The 24,171-nt window shown below is 42.7% G+C and overlaps 1 protein-coding gene across 1 annotated transcript in view; it reads left to right on the forward strand.

The window, feature by feature from the left end:
- Window positions 1-24,171, forward strand: part of SMS (spermine synthase) — a 95,693-nt gene that overhangs the window by 14,094 nt on the left and 57,428 nt on the right. The window contains exon 2 of the mRNA XM_074994245.1: window positions 15,385-15,505. Coding sequence (XP_074850346.1) covers window positions 15,385-15,505 — 121 coding nt within the window. The remainder of the gene's footprint in view (window positions 1-15,384; window positions 15,506-24,171) is intronic.

Genomic DNA, 24,171 nt, shown 5'->3' on the forward strand with positions numbered 1-24,171 from the left:
AAGGAAGGATGGACTCCACCTAAACCAAAGCGGAACCAGACTGCTGGCACTTGCCATTAAAAAGGTTGTAGAGCAGTTTTTAAACTAAGGGCCTGGGGGAAGGCTGATTGATGCAGAGGAGCATGTGGATCAGAGACTTCTCCTAGAAGGGAGTCTGTTTCTTTGCTGATCCAGCCCATACTTTATCCTCTTCCATCCTCTCCTCCTGATTAAAACCTAGAGAATCTCCATCAACAATCACATTAAAAAGAATCTAATGCATTAGGAAAGAGTGAACGAATAAATAGTGACAAGTGTTTAAAGTACTAATATGCAAACACTAGAAGTCTAATAAGATGGGTGAACTAGAGTGCTGTCTATTAGAGGAGCATATTGATGTAATAGGTGGAATGAGGACAATCAATGGGACAGAGTCATACCAGGGTACAAAATATATTGGAAAGACAGAATATGTTGTATAGGTGGGGGAGTAGCACTATATGTGAAAGAAAATGTAGAATTAAATGAAGTAAAAATTTCAAACAAATCAAAATGTTCCATAGAATCTCCATGGATAGAAATTCCATGCTCAAATAAGACTACTGCAGTAGGGCTATATTACAGGCTATCTGACCAGGACAGAGATAATGACTATGAAATGCTAAGGGAGATTAGAGGCAATCAAAAAAAAATATGCAATAATAGTAGGGGATTTCAGTTATGCTCATATTGACTGAGTGCATGTCAACTCAGGACGCAATGTAGAGATAAAATTTCTTGATACCTTAAATGTCTGCTGCTTCGAGCAGCTGGTACAGGAACCCACAAGGAGAGAGGCAATTCTTGATTTAGTTCTGAGGGAGTGCAGGATTTGGTTCAAGAGGTTACTGTAACAGGACCACTTGGAAATAGTGACCATAATATAACAACATTCAATATTCCTATGGTGGGAAGAACATCTCAGCAGTCTAACACTGCAGCATTTAATTTCAGAACGGGGAACTATGTAAAAATGAGGAGGTTAGGTGAACAGGAATTAAAAGGTACAGTGACTGAAGTAAAATCTCTGCAAGCTGCATGGAAACTTTTTAAAGACACCACCATAGAGGCCCAATGTCAATGTATACCCCAAATTAAAAGACAGAGTAAGTCTGTGTCTACACTACCTCCCTACTTCGAAGGAAGGATGGTAAGTAGGGTGTCGGGAGATAATTAATGACATGCTGCGCTGCATATGGAGCACTTCATTAAGCTCATTCTCCCACATGGCAACTTCGAAGTGCCGGCTCTCATGTAGCTGTGGCTAACCTGCCGGTACTTCAAAGTGCCTGGGCAAGTTCGAAGTTCCTGTACTCAAAAAATTTTGAGGAGTAAAGTTGCCTGGGATTATATTATCTGTGTCTTGTAACCTAGCCTTTAAATCAGCTTCTGTAACCAATGAACTGGAAGATAGCGAGCGTAACACCATATTTAAAAGGGCTCTAGAGGTGATCCCACCAATTACAACTCAGTAATTCTAATGTCAGTACTGGGCAAACTAGTTGAAACCATAGTAAAGAATAAAATTGTCAGATGCATAGAGGAACATAATTTGTTGGGAAAAAGCCAACATGGTTTCTGTAAAGGGAAATCATGTCTTACTACTCTATTAGAGTTCTTTGAAAGGGTCAAGAAACATGTGGACAAGGGGGACTCAAGTACATATAGGGTACTTAGATTTCCGGAAGGCCTTTGACAAGGTCCCTCATCAAAGGCTCTTATGTAAATTCAGTTGTAATGGGATAAGAGGCAAGACTGTGTCATGGATTGAGAAATGGCTAAAAGACAGGAAATAAAGGGTAGGAATAAATGGTAGATTTTTCCGAATGGAGATGGGTAGCTAGTGGCATTTCCTAAGGGTTAGTCCTTGGACCAAACCTATTCAACTTATTCACAAATGATCTAGAGAAAGGAGTACCTGTGAGGTGGCAAAGTTTGCAGACGATATTCAGCTGCTCAGGATAGTTAAGACCAAAACAAACTGTGAAGAACTTCAAACGGTTCTCACAAAACTGAGTGATTGGGCAACAAAGTGGCAAATAAAATTTAACATCGATAAAATATAAAGTAATGTACATTGGAAAAAATAACCCCAACTGTACATACAATAGGATGGGGCTAATTTATGTACAGTTTATCAGGAAAGAGATCTTGGAGTCATTGTGGATGGTTCTCTGAAAACAATCACACAGTGTGCAGCAGCAGTCAACAAAGGAAACAGTGTTAAGAATCATGAAAAAAGGGATAGAAATTAAGATGGAGAATATTTTATTGCCCTTATATAGAACCATGGTATACCTACATCTTGAATGCTGCATGCGGATGTGGTGTTCCTCATCTCAAAAAAGATATATTGGCATTAGAAAAGCTTCAGAAAAGGGCAACTAAAATGATTAGGGGTTTAGAATGGGTCCCATGTGAAGAGACATTAAAGAGACTATGACTTTTCATCTTAGAAAAGAGGAGACTAAAGGGGGGAATGATAGAGGTATATAAACTTAGGAGTGGTGTGGAGAAAGTAAACAAGGAAAATCTATTTACTTTTTCCCATAATATAAGAACTAGGGGATATCCAATGAAATTAATGGGCAGCAGATATAAAACAAATGAAAGGAAATTCTTCTTCACACAGCACACAGTCAACCTGTGGAACTCCTTGCCAGAGGAGGCTGTGAAGGCTAGAACTATAAGAGGGTTTAAAAAAGGGCTAGATAAATTCATGCAGGTTAGACCCATTAATGACTGTTAGCAAGGATGGGTAAGGAGTAGTGTCCCTTGCCTTTGTCAGAGACTGGAGATGGATGGCAGGAGAGAGATTGTTACCTGTTCAGTTCACTTGGCATTAGCTGCTGTTAGCAGATAGGAAACTGGGCTAGATGGACCTTTGGTCTGACCTAGTATGGCTGTTCTTATGAAGATTTTTCGTGATGGCTGGTTACAAGAAACATCCTAGCTACATCCACGTTAGAGAGTTTTGTCGACAAAACCCCAGATTCGTTGACAGAACTTGCAGATTGTCCACGTTAAAAATGTGGTCTGTCGACAGAGCTCAGCACCTTTGCTGACAGCCTTCTGCCTCTCCGCCATGAGGCAGAACACCTTTCTCAGCAGAATCTTTGATTGCTCTGGGGTCCTTCTGTTAACAAGACAGGGCTTCTGGGTCACTGGGCACCTGTGTTTCCAGTTGGCTGTTCTGTCTTGAGAGCGGCTGGGCGCTCTGGCCACTCTGTTGACTGAGTGGGTTGACAGAGTGATCCACTTTCATGTGTGGCTGCAATCTGTCAACAGAAGTTTTCCAGTGGTGACGTCCGTCAACAGATTGCTGTAGTATAGATGTTGCCCCCTGTGAGCCATTATCTTGTGGGTTTGATTTGAATTGTCTGCCTGTGCAGGCCCTGATTTTTGAAAATGAGGACGAATCATAATGCCCATTCGGAGCATCCTTGTGAACGTGGCTTTAGTGGTTAAACTCCTGGTGGTAAGGAACATGTCTTCCTAGTGTCCTCCTGAGCTCCTAGTCTGTGCTTAATGGAGAAAAAAAAGTGTAACTTCAGGTGATCGGCCGTCTAGAGGCCAATAAAATAACCCCAAACAAAACGAGAAGTTTTTTAATATTTCATGCCAAAATTGAGACATTTTGTGGCCAAATAGACCAACCCAAAGCAAGGTTTAATTTAGATATGTTATGAAATGCAGTAATAAAAACATCAGCACTTTGAATGAGTGTTGCCTCCTTTAGAAGTGCATCAGTGGTCTCAACAATAGGTGCTTACCACCACCTCCCTAAAAATGCCTAGCTTTAGGTACATTTGAGCACTGTACTACTGTTTTTTCCATGTTTTAAATTATACCAGTAGTATACTAAATGCTTTGACCTGGTAACATGGGACTTGCCACTGTATAATGCCAACAATTTAATCTTAATAGACATCAAACAAAGAAGAGTGCATGTGACTCACTGGCAAAATTAGGTCACGCTTTATCATTTCCATGATGTTGATTCTCTCCTCTCTATTTCAATCTGCTGAACTAGTCTGACTTCTAGCCATCACTACTGCAGATAAGAGGTTTCCACCCCTTCCCCCCCATTTGTGGACCCCTAAAAATTCATAAATGGAGGTTGTACCTACCTAGCTTTCTCGTGTAGATGAGGCGTGTCTCCTTGCCTTCATTTGCAACCCCACCCTGCCTTCTCTTTCGCATGCTATCCAGTATAGCTTCTAAACAGAGATGAAAGTGGGCCAGTGCAATGTACTGATAAGAACCAGACACCCAGCTGGCCCACACATGGTTGACTTTTTTGCTCCTGCTATCCCTACCCTCCTTGGTGGCCCTGCTGGTAGGATTTGGCAGCAGTGCTGTGGCAGTGCTTTATAGCTTCTGTCCAGGGAGCTAAAGGGGCAGCAGTGTTGATGCATGGGGGGAGCAAAAGGGGCAGCTGACCAAAAAGGGCTGCTGGGGCTTCCAGTTTCCCTTGCTGTAGTCCTGGGGCTGCTGGCTATGAAGGACTGGCTGGCATGTTCCCTTCAATCTCTTCTACCCATGTATAGATTTTTTTTTTTCCCCCCCATCCAAGTGCAGAATAAATGTTTTATGTGCGCCACCAGTGGAAGCACCAAAAAAACAAACAAACCACAAACCTATCTGTGAACTCTCTGCTAATCAATTGGATAGTATGGGATCCTGGGGTCTATTTCCTCCCACCCCCACCCATGCTTCTAAACCTGTAGGGCCTGATATCTCATCTGTAAAGAGCCACACAAACCTGTGATACTTTACCAGTGCAATTTACACAACTATGCATTTGTTAAGAATGGGAAGTAAAAAACAGTCTATCCAATTGAAAGTAGGATTTAAATAGGCAGAATGGAATTTCCTCAGGATGCTGGGATTATGCTTTCTAACTGATTTCACATTCCGCTTTAACTCATTTAATTTTAGGCTATGAGGTGGGGGATTCCTATCAGCTTCTCAATACACAGTCCTAACTAGCAGAAGTTTGAAACATTTTAATCTATGCTGTCTGTTCTTGTGGCAGATGTTGACCATTCATCTTGTTTAAAATGAAGTTTTTGTCTTGGAAGCCAGACAAATGTAGTTTCAGTTTTAGAGACTGAGTTAATACATCCTGCCATGTCACATTATCAGTTCTCTCAGAGCTGAAGTCATTAGGTGCAGTTGGCACAGAATTTCAGGAGACTGGATGTCTCACAATACTGTGAACCCACATGTTTTCAGTTACTGTTGAGACTCCTGGTCAAGACTCATCCCTGCTCTAAACCATGAGCAAACTTTTTATGTCAGGCCCCATTTTCCACCCTGCAATTAGCAGGGTCCTCCGATCTCTCTAATGTAATCCAAACGGATGAAAATTTCAGTTATGGTCATATTTAAAAAAACAAACAAACCCTTCATCACGCATAACAAAATAATGATGTAGAATGTAAAAACTTCATTAATTGGTACGTAAATGTGAATACACATAAAAAATGTTTTAATGAGCCGGATTAAGCTGAAACCCGGCAGTCAATCCTGCTGCACCCCGCCCTGTATGAAATTTCACCCCTCCAGGGGACCCGCTCCCCACTTGTGCACCCCTGGTTTAGAGCCATGTATAGCACGATGGGTCTCTGATTTTGATTGGGACTTCTGGATGCTACTTTTCTACCAGTATTTACTAACAGGTTTTTAATTCTATAACCTGCTAGCTGGGGATATAAATGTGCCTCAAAGGGACATCAACTTATACATCACATTGGATTGTTTTTTAAACTGGCATTTTAGTTTATGCATCTGACAACCTTTATGTATCGCAACTACAGACCAGGAGTGCTTTGTTTTGTTTTATGTGTACTGACATCTAAATGTTCACAACTGTCCACTCACTTGTATATCTTGGAGGAGGGGGGGGTGAGACTTTTTTTTTCTTTAAGAAAGCATTTTTTTTGACCAAAAATGATCAGGGGAACACTGACAACTGCTCCAGATCTCCTGACAATTTGTGTGGCTTGCAGTCACATTTTTAAAAAGAGGCAAGGTTTCTCTTATATACCTCTTCCTATGTGAATACGAAGAGAAGAGTGAAAATCTTCTGTATTAGGATTCAAGAACGAACAAACAAACAAGAAAAGACAATTACCAGACTGTCTGGAATGTAATGGAATGCAAATGGACTAGATCTGCAACTATGGAGAATCTTGCCTGTGTGCCTTGAGTGATATTTTTGGTAATGGTCCCAGGCACATAGCACCTATTCCCTTGTATCATATTAACCTTGTAGCTGGAACACATCAAATCATTTTTCATTTGATACATATGGTAAAACAGAGTCATGCTTCTTATAGCTAGAGTCAGTTTACACTGCTTGTGAGAATTAAATACAACAAAAACTTTAGTCAGTAAAGAAAGCTGATGTTGCTCTGAATTCACACAGATAGCAAAGGTTTCAGAGCCAAGATTCAATTCTTTACACGTGCCTGATCTGCACTAAAAAGTTAAGTGACCAGGCTACATCACTTGAGTGGGAAAAAATGATTTCATGTCCCTGAGCCGTGTAGTTAAGCTGACCTAACCATCAGTGTAGGCAGCTCTAAGTTCAGCTACCACCCCTCAAGGAGGTGGGGTAGCTACACTTGCAGGAGAATTCCTCCTGTTGGGGCAGGGGTGCCTCCAGTGAAGTGCTACAGCATCTTGGCCGTGCTACTGCAGCTTTTAAAGTGCACACAAGCCACTTTCCAAAGTAGAATAGCAGTTCAAAGTTACCCTGCAAAAAGTAAAAATTCCCTCTTGACTTATGTTCAGACAAGATTCCCTTTAATCCAAATTGTAATCCTCCCCTCTCCCTCCCAAAGTAATTAGTTTATTTTCAGGTGTCTTGTTGGGAGATATGGACAGGTAGGGCTCGAGTAGAAGATTTCTTAATAAGGGAATGAGCAGTGGGCAGTGATCAGTCCGGTGGAGGGCTGATTAATCACATCTAGTATAGATGTGGTAAATTTGAATGCTCTCCCGTTGACTTGGATCCTCCTCCAGAATGAGGAGCATAGGCAGAGTTAGTGTCTGGATCGCAGCGAGGACATTGCAGTAAGTAGCTCCAAGTAGCTGACGTTGGGTAACTTCAGTTGGTGCCCCGTGGCAGTGCAAGCCAGGACTCAGTTTGAAAGGCAGCCCTCTCGTCTTCTGAAGAGCAGCAATGGCTTGGTTAGATTTTGGTTTTTTTAAAACCCTTTTTCAAACAGTCTAGATTAAATATACCTCCCTTTTCTGGGTTTCTCTTATTTCCTTGCCTGAACATACCTGTTGCTGGGGGGACACAGTGTGGTGTTTCCCCTCCCCAGTCCATCAAGCAGTACTTCAGCAAAAAACAGTGAAGTCAAGATCTGTGTTTGCAGCTATGAAAAGCAAAGAAGAAATCCTTTTAGGTTTTCTTCATGCAGAATTTTCCTGACCCCGGGGGTCACCTTAAACTACTTTTATTACACAGTCTTCTAGAATAGGGGTTATAAGCTTCATTGCTCTGTGATGACAAATTACTACGTGAAACTGGGGCGACGGTAGGATGGGCCTGGGGAGGAGAGGCAGAATCTGATACCTGTCATGCTAGGTGTAGAGACAGGTGGCCACCCCTGTGCCATATATTGTGAGAAGGGGCTGAAGCCTGTGCCCTTCTGCTTTGATTGGGGTTGGGGCTCGGGCTTCAGCCCCAGCTCCAGCAGGTGTAATGCTGGCCCTGGCAATCCAATTAAAAAGTTTGAAACCTGCTGTCTGAGAAGCTCCAAGTGGGCTAAGCGCTACTGAATATTAAAGAAATACATTTTCACTCACTGGTTTTTGTTCACTGTATAGTTCCTGCATTCCTATTTTGGTAGCATAATTTTAGAACTTCACTACTACAGAGACAATCTGCTAAGGAAAAGTAGCCCTCCCAACCTACCTTTCATATTATAAATAGGAGGAGCCTAATAAAACAGGACAAGTGCACAAGGTTGATCCCCTTGATCTCCTTTCCGATGTACAGTTGAATAATAGGTGTGTCATTTCCACTGAGGTCCATCAGTATTCTGCTTGTGTGAGGTATAAATCAGCTTAAATATTGATGGCTGTTCTCATGTGCAAATTATTAAAAATTCAATTCCCACATGCCTCGATTGTCTTGGTACTTAGCTGTGCTTCCTGCAGTTCTGTGTTTGCACAGACCTAGTGTGAACAAAACAAAGGATTTTTCTATGGTGTTTTTCTTACAGAGAACAGATTGCTCCTAAACTTAGTACTGGGGGAGGTAATTGTTGCCAAGGCCGATTGTTTCTAGTGGATGTGTTTTCATCAACTTAAAGCAAAAGTTGTTTGAATGCTCATGTTAGATTGGGGTTTGGTATGCTGTTATGCTCTTCAGGTTCTTCTTAAAGACACCACTTAAACAAAACCTACAACTAAAAGATACGAATAACAGGAACAACCAGCATCCCTAAACTTCAGAAAACTTGGGAACCTAAAACTCTACTCAAAATAAACAAATGTGTGAATCATAGTTAATAAGTGTTATTCCTGCTGTGAGAGGCATCGAATATAGAGGTGAAATCTCTTGGAAGGTTGCTGACATCAGAAATTGCCCCCTCTTCTAAGAATGTATAATTCTTAGTTTATAATCTCTACTCCTTCAGTCTGCTCATATGGGTGAATTCACTGCCACAAAATCAAATTACCTTTGCAAATGGGGAGCAGAAATACTGGGTACTATCAGTTAAATGCAAATGCACCTCTTAGATAGATGACTAATATACCTGATTCTGCTGTTTTTATAGCTATGTGTAATTCAGATTTATTTAACACTTCCTATATCAGAAGAGCAAGGAGGGGCCTTTCCTCCTCAACCCTAATTCCTGTATATGTGCTGACAAAAACAGGTCGATAAAATACACATAACTAATGTAGCTCTAGATATAAATGTCATAGGGCCATGCTGTTAAATCATGGGATACAGACAAGGTAAGACCAAATGATTGTGTGGTGGCAAAGGATCAGATTTGCTGCTGTTGAAGCCATGCAAGTGGACTACAGAGCATTGGTTTTATGTATTTTTTGTTCAAACTCAGGCATCCATTGGTCAAAGTTGTCAGGCATTCACATTGGTCTTTTCCCAGGATGCTGACATGTTTTCATATTGTGTGGAGGGTGAATACATGCTAACACACCAGTGGCAAAGATTTGTGTGCTTATACTTCAGTATTGGCACAGGTATGATGTTTCAAACCCTGCATAATCAATGTCATGTCTTACATCAGGTTTATGACTTAGTCCACAGATTTGTTTAGGAAAAAATCAGTCTTCAAAAATGGAAAGGTATCCAACAGCAGGAGCTTTGTGATAGGGTGCCCTGCAACCCACATGTTCACCATTTGTGTATAACTGTGGTATTTCATATAAAGCATGCCAGCTAAGGACTCCCAGGAAAGTCTTTGATCTGCTGAAAGCCATTGCTGTATCTAAACTGGTATATCATTTAATACCTATGAAGTTGTGAGCTTGTATTAAATGATTGTCATTAAACTGTGAGTAGAGGAATTGCCCAAATACTATATCCCCAGAAACAGCAAGAAATGCCTGGGTGAATGTTGAGCATTGTCCAGTGAGAGAGTTACAGTTCAGTGACTAACTTGCACAAGACCACACCAAGGGAATTGCTCAGTCTTTCCTTGTAACTCCACCCATCAAACATACTTGGACTTGTTTTCTCCAAGCACATGGAATGAGGATAAAAAATAAAAGACAGAGGCCACATGATTTGTCCCATCTCTTCCCTAAACTGAAGGCAACAAGAACACTAGAGACTGGTCACCAGGCTAGTACGAAGAGCCTGCATGTGAAAGATAGTAACCAACCTGCAGCAGCTGGTAGAGTGAGGAAAACCTGCTTAATCCAGATTGCCTGGTCTAATAAAGTGGGGAATTTAGACTGCATGTTTTCCTTGTATTTTTCTTACGCAAAAGGGAGAGTGGTCACCAATCCCTTTAATATCCGTCTTTTGTAATCCGTAAACTTATTCTAATGTTTGTCCTTATCTGTGCATTTCACTGAAGTGCTGCTTGGTAAATCTGATCAGATTACAAAGTCTGGCGTATGTCCACCCTCCAGGGATGAAGTACTAAACCAATTAATAAACTTGCATTGCTCATGGAAGGGTTTTGAGGAGTTGAAGATGCTGTGCCCCTGAGGTAAAACGTTGGGAGCAGGTATTGAGGAGGTTTGTCTGGTGCCTTTCTCTGTGTGATCCATGAGTGGCTCTGGGAGCCTTTGTGCAATCCTGTTTAGTGTGGGGCTATGCATGCAGTTGTACTGAGTGGTAACAGTATGGGGACAGGTTTGGTGTTAATAACGAGTAAGGTATTGCGACACACAACGCAGATTACTGAATTAAAGGGACACAGTGGTACCATAATCTCAGTTGATGATGTATTTTTGGGACACACAATAGCTGTGTTTTAAGGAGCTCAGTCTTCATTTTTCAGAGAAGTTGATGAAGTACTTTATTGGGGTCTAGGAGTACCTACAGGAGAGAGACAAACTAGAAATTTAGAGGCCTTTTTCAATCAAGAGGACAAAGACATAACAAGATCTGGCTGCTCAAAATGAAAACTGGAAAGCACTGCAAAAAACAATACATAATAAACAAGAGAGTAATAAACTTTTGGAACAGATTACCAAGAGATGTTGTTGGAAAAATCTCTTACTTGTAGACTTTAAGTCAAGTTTGGATGTCTTTCTAAAAGAGATGGCCTGCTTCAGCTTCAAATTGCGGAGTTCAAAGCTGGAATTATAAATAGAAATTCTATGGTGTCTGTTGTGCAAGATGATCAGACTAGCAGATCATAATGACTTTTTTCTTGTCTTAAACCAGCAGTTAAACTCAGTGATTTTTAATCAATGAGCAGCCTTTAGGCAACAGTAATTCTTCAGAGGAACGTCAGTAGCTATAGCAAACTGCCTCTTCAGAAGTATGTTTCATGCACAGACTGGATGCCTCAAGTTTACGTGGATGTAACTTCATTGTACATAATAATTCTTGTTTTGTATTCTTTGATATCTCATCCATTGCAGATTCGTTCTTCTCAAAGCACATATGCCAGATTCTTGGATAATTATTAATTCTGTACTTCACATTTTAAATAAATGCATTTTGTTAAGTTTCCACGTGAACTGGAAAGCAGTTTCCCTGGCCTGAACTTGCATCAAAATTTGAGCTAAATGGAATGGCATTCTTTTTCTTGAGTTGCTCTTATGGTCAGAGGATACACTTTGTCTTGCTGGAGGATGGTCACTGTCTTGAGCTTCCTGCTGTCCCTGGGGACATGGGGGCAAGTTTGTTTTTTTGTTTGTTTGTTTTTAAACTGGAGAGTGGAAGAAATGAAGTGAGGTGGAGAGAAGGGTCAGTATTCCAAAAATTTCTTGGGTACCCGGTGGTGTGGTCGTGATGCTGCAGCAGTATGCAAGTGAAGAGCCTTAATTAGGTTAGGGCTTGTCTACACCTTAAAAATGCTATAGCATCACAGCTGCAGTAGTGCTTCAGTGCAATTGCTACCTTCTCTGACAGGAGGAGTTGTCCTGTTGGGCTGTGTTACCCAACTCCCCTGGGAATGATAAATAGGTCAATGGAAGAAGTCTACCATCAATCTTGTGCTCTCTATATTGGATTTAGGGGGGCTTAACTATGTATCTGTGGAGTGTGCATTTTTCAGTTTTTCCCACCCCTAAGCAATGTAGTAATGCTGACCTAATTTTCAAGTGTAGATCAGGCCTTTGGTTTTTACTCTAATATGTTAGCCTCAGAAGTGCTGTGTGCACAATTAACTGCACCGATCACTTTCATTTTCATGCTGTCTCTCATGATATTTTAGGAGAAAATAAGAAGGAAAGGAAAGAGAGTAGGAGGGAGAAGATGAATGGGGGAGGCGTGGACAGCATACAACACAGCACCAAGGGCATTGTCTAAAGATTCAACAATGTGGAACCAGTTGTCTTGCCAGGGAGTGGCTGTACCAGTATTAGCAGTGCAGACTACAGGGAGAGGGTGTTCAACAGTGAGCCACGAAAACTCTCTTTCGTGACAATGCTATAAGCACCTAACTCTTATCTGTGTTAGTGCTTACATCAATGGCATAGCTATACCGCTGCTGGATAGGAGGTATTAAAAATTGCTGGTGGGCTGTGGAGCCAGAGAGAGTGTCTAAAACTTCCTAGAAAATGTGGAGTATGAAAGAAATAATAATAAAAAAAAAAAAGACATGGTATTTTGGGGGGGTGGAGGATAAAGATTACATTTGATTATGATGATAGCTGAAAAATAGTGGGAATAGTTAATTGAACTAATTTGCCAAATAAGCTTGAACATAACATCACTGTAAAGTGTTTGAATTTGCACCATTGCTTAACGCTGTACAGTAAACCCTTGAAATGCGTGAGTTCAAGTTGCACTTAGCTCACATTAATGTGAGTTAAGCGCAACTCAGAATCGTGCTTCCCCCCAGCCCTGGCTCAACCCCTCCAGCCCTGCGCAGCGTCAACTCAGCCCCTGTCCTGTCCCCACCCGCGCACAGCTCTGGCTCACCCCCCAACCCCGTGCCTGGCTCTGGCTCCAGCTCACAGCCCCTCACATGCGGCTCTGGCTCAAACCTCCTGTCCTGGTTCAAATCTCAAAAATTCTCTCCCCCCGCCCCCATGTGGCTCTTTTTCCATCCCCCGACCCTGGTTTAAACTGCCCATGTGTGACTCCAGTTCCATTCACCTGCCCCTGTTCAAACTCCCACATGCAGCCTCAGTTCAACCCCCCACAGACCAGCTCACCAACCCCGCGCCCAGCTCTAACTCATACCCCACCACCGTGGTTCAACCACCTCCCCTGCTCACGGCTCCAGCTCAGTTCCACCCCCGACCCCAGGCTTAACCCCATGTTCTCCTCCCATGGCCCCAGCCCACTGCCAGGCTTAACCCTCCCACACTGCCCCCTCCAACCCCAGGACTCACCTTTCAAAAGGAGCTTCAGGTCCTCCTGTTGCTTTTCCGGCTGCAGAACATGCATTCCACCAGGGTCAAAAAAGTCTCCCAACTTATGCAAAATTAGGGTTACGCAAGAGCATGTGGGAATGCAACCCTTGCGTAAATCAAGGCACTATTGTATGCGTACTATGGAGCTTTGGAAAGAAGTCCACTTTCACTTGAGCATGTGTGAACATTACACACAAGTAAAATCGAAGCACCTTAGCTATGTCAGGACCCACAATGTTCAGTGCTTTACGGCATAACTTGTTTTTTCTTAATTCTAGTTAAGCACAAATTGCAACCTGGGCAGTGTAATGAATAAGACCTAGACGATAAAAAGAAAATTGCTTTGTTAGCTCCAACATGCTTTGATCTTTATGTCGAAGGCAGTGCCTTTCTAGCTTAATATGTTTTGGCAAAGGAATGTAAATGAGATCATTCTTGTGACCCTGTTAACAGGGAAAATATGGGACATTTTCTTTTCTTGCTCCTCTTTAGTATTTCAGTTCGTTTGATAGAGTTAGATGTATGATTGCCATTATGCAAAAGCTTTGAACTCAGACATTTGAGCAATCAGCGATCGTGTTGGCAGTTTGGTGTGTTGGTCTTTGTATTTTGGTGGAAGATAGAGGCTCCTAAGTTTTGAAGCTTGTCTTCCAGGAGGAACTGACCAGCTAAAGCAGAGTAATTATTGACTAAGTCAGTTTCATTCTGGAATAGCGTCTGCATGTAGCTATATTAGCATAGCTATAGTTATACTTATTCCACTACAACTAAACTATAGATTTCCCCATGTAACTAGATTCTTAAATTCAATAACTTGAGGGAACAGTCTCTAAATAATTTTAATTTTAAGTTAGATTTGGCCTGCAAACATCACTGGAATATCACTAGTTTGACTAAGGCCCTGAGACTTCATTAAGCTCTATGCAAACAGATCTCTGTAGCACACACACAGTTCAGTGCATGAATGAGTATTTTCTTCACAGAAAACTGATGACCAACAGAGAAAAGTCTCTGTTGGAGGGCTTTCTGATAGGCAATTTAAAAATGTAGCTCACTGTTGGTATTGGTAGTGGCATTGGCGCTGATTCTGTGGGTGTTCCCTATGAGCCCCCCAATCAGTTTCCTCCCTTCCCCCCAGCACCTCCAGTCCACCAATGGGATCTGTGGATCAGTGTCTCCACCTCCCTCCATCCCTCCCACCATGATCCTGTGGTGGTACAGTTTGAGTCTCTCTAGTCTGGCACCCTCGGGATCTGACCAATGCTGGACAAGAGAATTTGTCAGACCACGGGAGGTCAGTATTGTCTAGCAGCTTTACCAACACTTCCACTGCTTGTTGGGCTCTTAGAAGCCTTTTAGGGGTAAATTATAGCTAAACAACAGCACAGAACACTGAGAGCCCAGACTGGTGGCCGGAAACAAACCTTGTGAGACCGCAGGAAACTTGACCACACCCGTGATAAGTGGTCGTCTGGCTAACTAAAATCATGCCAGACTACAGGTGTTGCTGAATGAGAAAGTGCTGGACTAGAGAGGTTCAACCTGTAGTTGGGGGTGGGGAGAGGAGGAGCAAGGACTCTGCACTCAGGGGAGGAGATGAAACTGGGCAGGAAGAAGCAGGGTGGGGTTGAGGTCTTGTGGGGAATCTGTGGAGTTGAGGGGCAGAGGTGGGAGTTGAGCACCCCCTGGCACCCTTCAGACATGGGAAAAACATACATTAGCTCTTACTATTACTTTGTGTCCCTTAGCTACAAACTTTCACCTTAAGGGTTTCCCTCTCCTTCACTTAAAGGAGTCAGGGAAAGTTTTGCTTGTGTTTTGAGTGGAACTGGTTGTCTTATCTTGCCCATTTAACCATTAGAGAGAGTGTTAAAAGCCCTGACCTAGGGAGAATTGTGAGGCCATCCAGTATGGCAGCTTCTCTATCTTTAGGTCTCTCCAGAAACAAGTTGGTACAAGTCTGGAGTCTCTTTCATAGTCGTAGAAATGGCTGAGTAATGTTAATCCTGTTAGACTAGACACTGTGCCCTATGATCACCCAAATCTTAAAAAAAAACCACATACGTGTAATGGAACTTCCTTGTCCAGAAAGAGGTCCTAAAGGCATGTAAAGTGTAGTAGTTAAAGTAGTTTGTTCTGTCCTCCTGTCATGCCCTGCTCCTCCTTTTCCCCTTTACCCCAGGGTGAGGTTGCAGATTCAGAAGTCATGGGATAAGGGCAGCCCAGCATATAGCTTCCAGACTGCTGCCAGGAACTAAGAACTTTAAAACATAACAAACCTTTGTTTCAGAATGTCTTAACTGTATTTTCCCTCCCTTCCTCTTGCAGCTGATTGCAATGCCGTTCTTAAAGGTCTACAGCCTGTTTTTCAAGAGCAGGGAATGACTGGAACAATTCATAACTGGGAGGATCATGGTTACTTAGCAACTTACATCAACAAAAATGGCAGGTGAGTTGGATTTTGGACCCTGGATTCCTGTTCTGACCAGATGAGTGAAGGTATAACTGTGTAAGAAAAGCAGTGTTTTCAGAAGTCCAGATGCTTTTAACAATCTATAAAAGGATCCCTATATGTGAAACCTCTGCCCAACCCCTTCATCTCCTGCAACAAAATAATTAGAGGAAAGTAAAAAAAACAAACAGTTGGGTACTCCTGCCTGATACTTTACTGTGCCTAACTAAAATATTTTTAACATACTAAATTTAAACAGTGTCTTACTGTGCCCTTGTTTTCATTTTACCTTCTTCCCTACCTTTACTTGTTGGTTTTCTCCTGATTCTAGATCAGGATCTCAAACTCAGTTTGCCTTAGGGCCAGTGGCAGTCCTCAATCCTTGGAGTCGGCCAGCTTCTCCGGGGTGGGGAGGGGGACAGTGACACCATCAGTAGTGCAGTGGGCCTAGAGCAGCTTCCATTGCTAGCTCTGCACCTCAGCCAGCACTTCCCTCAGTATCGTGTCCAGTTCTGGACATCACATTTCCAGAAAGTTGCGGAGAAATTGGAGATGGTCCAAGAAGAGCAATAAGAATGATTAAAGGTCTAGAGAACGTGAGCTATGAGGGAAGACTGAACAAATGGGGCTTCTTTAGTTTAGAAAGAAGAAGAGTTAGAGGGGACATGATAGCGATTCTCAAGTACTTAAAAGAGGGTTACAAGGAGGAGGGAGGAAAAAATTGTTCTTTGATCTCTGAGGGTAGGACAACATGCAATGGGCTTAAACTGCCACAAGGGAAATTTAGGTTGAACACTAGGAAAAACTTCCTAACTATCAGGGTGGTTAAAAACTGGAATAAATAACCCAGGGAAGTTGTGGATATTTAAGAACAGGTTACACAGACATCTTATCAGGAGTGATCTAGAGGGTGCTTGGTCCTGCCAAAAGGGCAGGGGAGTGGACTCAATAACCTCTTGATGTCCCTACTAGCTCCAGTGTTCATTAATTCTGTGATTCCCCATGGCCTGGAGGAGGTATGTGCAGTTTTTTCCCGTTCATAGGACAGCTTGATCTGGCCACTCTGGGCCCTGCAGTGTCCACCCCAGTCATCCTTTGTGGGGCCCTGGGCGGGCTGGGGCCTGTGGTGGGGCTCGGAGTCCTGTCCAACCTCCACCCCAGCCCTCACTGCAGCAGTGGGAGCTGTGGGGAAGCAGAGTTATGCAGTAGCCTTCTCTGTTCTGTCGTCATCACTGCACTTCCTGCAGTTGTGGTGAAGCAGAGTAACCGTGCTAGCCTTGCTAGATTGCAGTGGAACAGAGCAGGGACTGCTGTGTTGCTCTGCGCCCCTGCAGCTCCTGCTATTGCGGTGAGTGTGGAGGGTCCTGATTCCTGCCGCCACCCCAGGCCAGACCCCACCCCCACACTCCCTCCAGTAATCCTTGAGGCTGCATCTCTTAAGGGGAGGGGCTTAAAAGAGGAGTGTAATGTGCGGGAGAGGGCAGAGCAGTGGCAGGGTAGGAGCGGAACAGGGCTGGACTTAGGGGAAGGCTACAGACACCCACCTCAGGGACTCACAGGCCAGATTGTGGAACTGCTTGGGTGCAGATGACCCCTGGGCAACAAGTTTGAGACCCCTGTTCTGTATCGTGTTGACTCGTCCTGTTTTTCAATCTTATTTTCCCCCCTTCCATACAAAACTTACTTCACATCCGTCCCTATATATATCTTTTTTCTCTTATTTTATTTCTCCAACGTGGCTCCCAAAAGCATCATAGTTTCTTCAGCTCAGCCAAGGAGCAGCTCAGCCGGCTCCTTTTGTTTGTTTATTTATTTATTTTGTATTTTTTGAGAGGGGGAAGGAGAAAGGAAGAGAGGGTTCTTCCTGATATACCAGAAAGAAATTTTTCCCATACTTTGTCCAGTTCCATTGATACCCCAAACTCTGATCGGTAGCAGTGAAAACTGATCACACTAGTCAGTGTATACTCTGCAGATTCAAAAACATCTCCAGGAACTGTCTCTCTTTGATAACCTCTTTGAAATCACTTAAGCTTCCTGGCGTGAGCTGAATGCCTTCTTTGCAGTCAAAAATGGCTAGGGCGTTTTTCTCGGGGGGGGGGGGGGGGGGTTTTTTTTTGTTTAACAAAATCTTAAAATCTACAGAAATCCCAAGTCACACTCCTTGCAAATCCCTTTGCAAGAGAGTCCTACTTGCTGTGAATTACTGTATTTGAAGCCCAACCATTGTTAATCACTGCTGCTTTAGCCTCAGGATTCCCAATTTTCCAACAATAAGATCATTATATGTTTAACCATGCTTTAGCTTTAGAAAATTGCAGCATGTGAATGAAGTGCATTCCCTGTAAAGAAGAAAAGGGAAGTCCCCAAGGACTTCTTTTCCCAGATCTGAATAGCTCTGTGTAGCTGGAAAGCTTGTCTCTCTCACCAACAGAAATTGATCCAGTAAGGTCACTCCCCTCTTGTCTTTCCAGATATACTAACTGATATTTTCATCCCTTTATTGTTATTGCTTTTGGCTGTTTTTTAATTAAAATATTAAAATTTAATTTTAAAAATGCTTATGGTATGAATAGGGCACGTTTTTATGTAAGCAGATCTGACACAAACTGGTAAGCAAAACCAGGCCCAGTTTATTCCCCTTAACTACTTTACCATGCAGAAGAAGATTTTTTTTTTTTTTTTTTTTTTGAAGGACTACATGTTTAAATATAATTGGCTTATTCGATGCTTCACAAATTAGGTAAGCTTTACTGCATTCATGCCTGACAATTTTGTAATTTTGGCTCATCCTTGAGGGCAGAAACCAAAAGCTCTTCAGCTGGTTTTATGCTTTTGTGGTTGTGGTTGACTTTTTCATAATTTGTTTGCACTAGCATAGCTATGTTAATCTAATTGGAGTGGTGCAAACTCAGCGTATAGATATTGGACTGTCTAGAGATAGTTACCCAATATCTGGCTTGCAAAGGCTGAAGCATCCCCACGGCTGTATGGGGTTTTCTTGTGAGATTCCTTCCTTCCTAAAATATTTTAAGTTATACCAGTGCAAAATCATGGTTTATACCATTGTAGAAGGTTTGTGATGGGAGCTTACACACAGTTATATCAGTGTAAGCTACATAGGTACAAAAATATTTTATGGAAAAGTCCTTAGACCTTCCCCTAAGAAAGATATTTCTTGAATCCACTGCTCTCTTATTTTTAACTCAGTCCTCTTCACAAAAACAAGTAAATGGAAATTTCACGCTTTGTAATTTTTGTTAGAACCCATTAAAACATTTGCGGTCATAGTTATTCATTTAGTCAAACATTAGCTGGACTTGGGAAATCCCTGAGGACGTGCCTATTTGAGAATGTACTGCTTTAATTATTCCTATAGAATTTGCGTGGCAATAAAATAATGTCTTTAGAGTTACAGTTAACAAGTTTGTGCATTGCTTTGTCATGCAGCTGGACCTAGTCCTTTGTCAAAAGACATTCATATTACTCTGTAGGCAGTGGCTGGAGTTAGTTGCTCAACAAAACTATTTTGGCTTTGCTAGGGAACATTGGAACTCTGATATTAAGGCCTCAGGACAGGGTTGTATTGCACCCATCTTCCTGAACAATATCTCTTCTTGGAAGGCTGGAATGAAAAGCTTTCATACTGAATGGATGGGTCTTGCCAGGCACAAACACTCCATGCTGAGTGAGAGTCGAAGTCCAGGATGGGGAATAACCAGCCTTAATATTAAAATAATGGCTTTGGGTAATTTCAGTAGTTATCCGTGTCCATAAGCACGTCAAATAAAGCTGAGCCAACGCAGGGCCATGCACAAAAGTACTAACCCTAGAAAAATGAAAATATTTTGGACAGCCCAACAGATATATTGTCAAATACTGCGTATGTGAAGTGCTGGTATATTAATCTGTCCCACCATTATACCACTGCCCAGCAGGATTAGGCTCCTTGCCTGCTGTGCCCTGCATGCCATTCATAGTGGCTGGCTGCTGGGACCATGTGCTCCAGGCAGTCACAAACCTAGGTTACAACCCAACCCCTGTGCACCCTCACCTTGTACACATCCTCCAGGTCAGAACCCTCTTCTACAGCCCCCGTGTACCACAAACACTTGGCAGTCCATCCTACAGCCCTCCTCTAGGTCAGAATCTTCTCTTGCTTCCATACCCCCTCCTGCACCTCAACCCCATGTCCCAGGTCTAGGCCCTGCTCCTTGGCGTGCAAGCAAAGGAAGCCACAGCCCAGGGGCCTGGCAATTCAGAAGGACTTGGGGTTACTGGCTTTTGCTACCACAGCAGTGGCTGAAGCCCTATTGGCCCTTTAAATTGTTGCTGGAGTATCGGAGGGTTGCCTGCAGAGGGTGAGTGGAGTATTCTGAGCAGTGCTGAGAGCTGGCTGCATGCAGACGCCCTTTCCACCCGCGGCTCTGTCTCTTCTGGGAGTGAGGAGCCAGACCCCTCTCCCTCCCTTCTTGCCTGGGGGCCTGGCAAGTCTCTCACCACTCCACAATTTCCTCCTTCACCCACACCTCTAACTGCACGCCATTCCTTACCCTGAGCTCCCTTCTGTACTCTGCCTGTATCCCAGCCCCTACACCTCCTCCATTAATATCGTGGAGGAGTGTGGCCCTGGACCACTTACCAAAATCTTGGCTTGACCCCCTCCTATCAGAATTATTGTCCACCTCTAATGTGTGCAGCACAAACTCTGTAAAATGAGTCTGCTGCACTTCAGCTCGAGCATATTAGTGTTCAGACCATTACCGTTGCTGTCAACAAAAATTTGTCTGACAAAGACATGTGAGCAGCCCTTTGGAAAGATGCAGCTGTTAAATGAATCAGAGTTGATTTGGGGATTAAGCTACACTTTCCTGTTGTCCTTAACAAAATAACAGAGCCATGTCCTTCTTTGTCGGTAGTTAAGCTAGCAAAAGTCACACTTGGCAACTCTACCTGGTCCATTTGATTCATGATTTACTCTGACAAAGAACCTAATTGAAGAAGAGTTACTTGAAAAACATTCACCAATCCTGTTATCAACACAAACGAAGGGCAAGTAACCATTCATGCCCCCAGCCCAAGCATCACACTGGCTATTTTAACCAATCAAATCATTGTCAGTAGTGGCGTGAATGAATATTTTCTTTGCTATGCCAGCCTCATTGACCAAACAGTGAACCAGTAAATACACCACAGCTCTCACAAGTGCATTGTGGGACCTGAGCAATTTTTGTATCTGCCCAATACCCTTAACATCACCAATGGAAATTGCATTAACTTTTCAAAGGGTGAGTTGTGTTAAGCAGCACTTTTCAGCATATGTGTACTTTATGCATGTGTGTTTGTACCTTTTGTACACCAACTAGGTAAGCAAATGATGCTTTAAAATATGTACAGCTTCAAAATGATGGAGGTACTCTGGGTGAGGAAGACACTTAAGGGAGAACCTGATTTTTTTTTTTTTAATTTTATGGTGCATGTCAACTAATACTGCCTTTTATTGTGTTCTAATGCCAGCTTCGATAGTGTGTGTGGGCAAACTTGAGAGTTAATGTCCCTGGGTGTGCGGTATATGTGGGAGAAGGGGTTGCTTCAAATCCACACTGGTGCTCTGTCTGCAAAGCTGTTTAAAAGCAAATCCTTTTTTTCCCCCCCCCCCCCACATAAAACAATATATAGGAGATGCTTCTCTGGAAAGCTGTGACCTTCACTGTTTCTTAAAGCTCTGTTCAGCCTTGAATAATGAGCACTGTGATTTTATGGGAATTTGACTTAGTTATGCCTGCATGGCTTGGTGTCAATTTTGCTGGTCGTTTGGCAGATGATGATTCTGCTCTGGCCTACAGCATGAGCGAGAAGCATTTTGTTTTAATCTTAACGCTTTAAAAAAGCTAGTATAGACACTCTCTGAGCCTTTGTTTCAGGGCTTGTCATCACATACAGCGCAGATGCAGCACTTCAGTGGAGGTGCTCCTATGTAGATGGGAGAGCTTCTCCTGTCTTGTAGTTAATCCATTGCCACACAGAGGTGATAGCTGTGTCATTGGGAGAAGCTCTCCCATGGACATAGAGCTAGCTACACCTAGAGTTAGGTGAGCAATGTGCTGACATTGTGATAGTTCTGACCTGGTCTTGGGCTGTAAGTTGTGTGGCTTACCCTTGGAATCTGCTTAGGATCAGAAGGCATAACATTGTCATCATCATCAATAACCATGCGCTCAGCGCCTGTTGGTGTCTGATGCCTCTCTCACTATTTCCTTCCATCTTTCCCTGTCCAGTGCAGAGTGGCTTAGTTTCTGTAGACTAGCTCCGCATCAATCTACTGTATCATCTATCCATTCTCTGTGGGGTCTGTCTCTCCTATTTGAACCATCCATTATGCTAAATACCAGGCTCTTGATTTTTTTGTGTGTTGTTCATTCTTCAAATATGCCCAAATAGTCATAGCTTGCCGTTTTATAACCTTCTGCAGCAGGTTCTCTTTTGGCTGTATCTTTCTATATAATTCCTTATTGGTGACCTTCTGCATCCATCCTATTCTTAGAATCTTTCTGTAACAACTCGTTTCAAACACCAATATTCTTCTCTTCGAATCTTTCGTTATCACCCATGTCTCATATCCGTACAACATGCTGCTGAATACACACGTTTTCAAGATGCTCAACTTCATTCTTTAGCTAATTGCTTTGCTTTTCCAGATCTTATCCATCACCTTCAAACTCACTCTTGCTTTCGCTATTCGAGTCGCTATTTCCTTTACAGTCTAGATCATATGTTATGTTGTTCCCCAGATAAGTGAACTTCTGTACATTTTCTAGTTCAATACCATAGACACTGATCTTCCTTCTTATTTTCTTATCTCCAGATACCATTGTTTTTGTTTTATCGATGTTCATAATCGGTCCGTACCGCTTCCCTTCTTTGTTTAACACCTGCACCATTTTTGCTAGCTTCTCCTCATCTTCCTCAATGATAACTATATCATCTGCAAACCTCAAGTTGTTAATTCTTTTCCCGTGCACAGATATCCCTTCTACCTTTTCCTTGATCTTGTCCGTCGCTCTCTCCAGGTGTGCAATGAAGATACTTGGTGATATTGGATCTCCTTGTCTCATACCTCTACTTGTTTTAAACCAACTTCCCAACTCCCCGCACGTACTCACCTCTGCGTCCATATTGTCATTGATATCCTTCAACAACCGTATCAGTCTGCTGTCCACTCCATAGGACTCCAACACTGCCCATGTCACTTTCTGATCTGTACTGTCAAATGCCTTTTGAAAATCGACGAAGCAAGTGTGTACGTTCTTATTCTTTCATCGAGCTTTTTCCGCTATCAGTCTTAATGCCAATATCTACTGTATGGTACTTCTGTCTTTTCTGAACCCCCGCTTGCTGATCTGCTATATGTTCTTCTATCTGTGATCTTAGTCTCTCAGTCAGTATCGTCATCAGCACCTTGCCTAGATGATTCGTTAGGGCAATCGTTCTGTAGTTCTTGCACTCCAGTGTACTTCCTGCCTTGGGTATTGTCACTAGCACAGATCTTGTCCATTCCTTAGGCGCCTTCCCTTCTTTCCATGCTATATTACATAGTTGGTGTCTTTCCTGAATCATGCTTTCTCTGCCGTATTTGATCATCTGTCCTGTGAACTTATCATTTCCAGGGCTCTTGTGGTTCTTTAGTCATTTCACTGCTTTTTCTACTTCCTCCTTCGAAATATCCACCTTGCTCTTGATGCTCAGTGGACATATCTCTCTCAGTTCTTCAATCAGTCTCTCAGAGACACTGGGGTCCAACTGTGCTTTGTATAGATCAGTGCAATATCTCGTCCATCGTTGCACAATCTTCTCCCTGTTCATGAGCACATCTTCATTGTCATCTTTGATCGCCATCTGCTTTGGTTGCCATTTCCTATTAATACTGCGAATTGTCTTACACACCTCCCTAGTCTTACGTTCACCATAATAACTCTCTGTATCTTCACATTGCTCCTCTAACCATTTCTCCTTATCCTTTCTGGCTGCTTTCCTTACCTCATTGCATTTCACCCTGTATTGCTGTTCTGCCATCTCAGAAACATCTCTTCTGATGTTCAACGCTCTCTTCTCTTGAACCAACTTCATTGTCTCCTGGGTAATCCACTTCTTATTGATCTTTCCTTTTTCTCGAACAGTCTGCTCAATTGCCTCTTATATAGCGATGGCTATCCCTGCGACTCTCTTATCTAAGTCTTCCTCTGTGGCGATAATCTTCTCTTTGTTGCTCAGTATGCATTCCCTGTTTCTTCCTCACATAGCCTCGCCACGTCTCTTCTTTTCTATGTCTTACATTTTCTTTTGAGCTTTATCTTGATGTTTGCAATCTCTAGACTGCGGTGTGAGTTTATATCTGCTCCTTGGAAAGTTTGGCACTGCTGTACCAATGTTATCCATCTTTTTATCACAATCATATCTATTGTGTTCTTGGACTTCCTGTCATTCGATCCCCGTGTCTACTTCCTACAGCTGTTTTGTTGGAATCTTGTGTTGCAGATCACTGTCTTGTGCTCTGTAGCAAACTTCAGCAGTTTTTGACCTCGTTTCTTTCTTTCTTCATATCCAACCCTTCCCATGACTCTGTTCCAACCTTCGCATTCCAACCTCCTCTGATGATCAACACA

Source organism: Carettochelys insculpta, chromosome 1 (genome assembly GCF_033958435.1).
Source record: "Carettochelys insculpta isolate YL-2023 chromosome 1, ASM3395843v1, whole genome shotgun sequence".
NCBI classification, from domain to species: Eukaryota; Metazoa; Chordata; order Testudines; family Carettochelyidae; genus Carettochelys; species Carettochelys insculpta.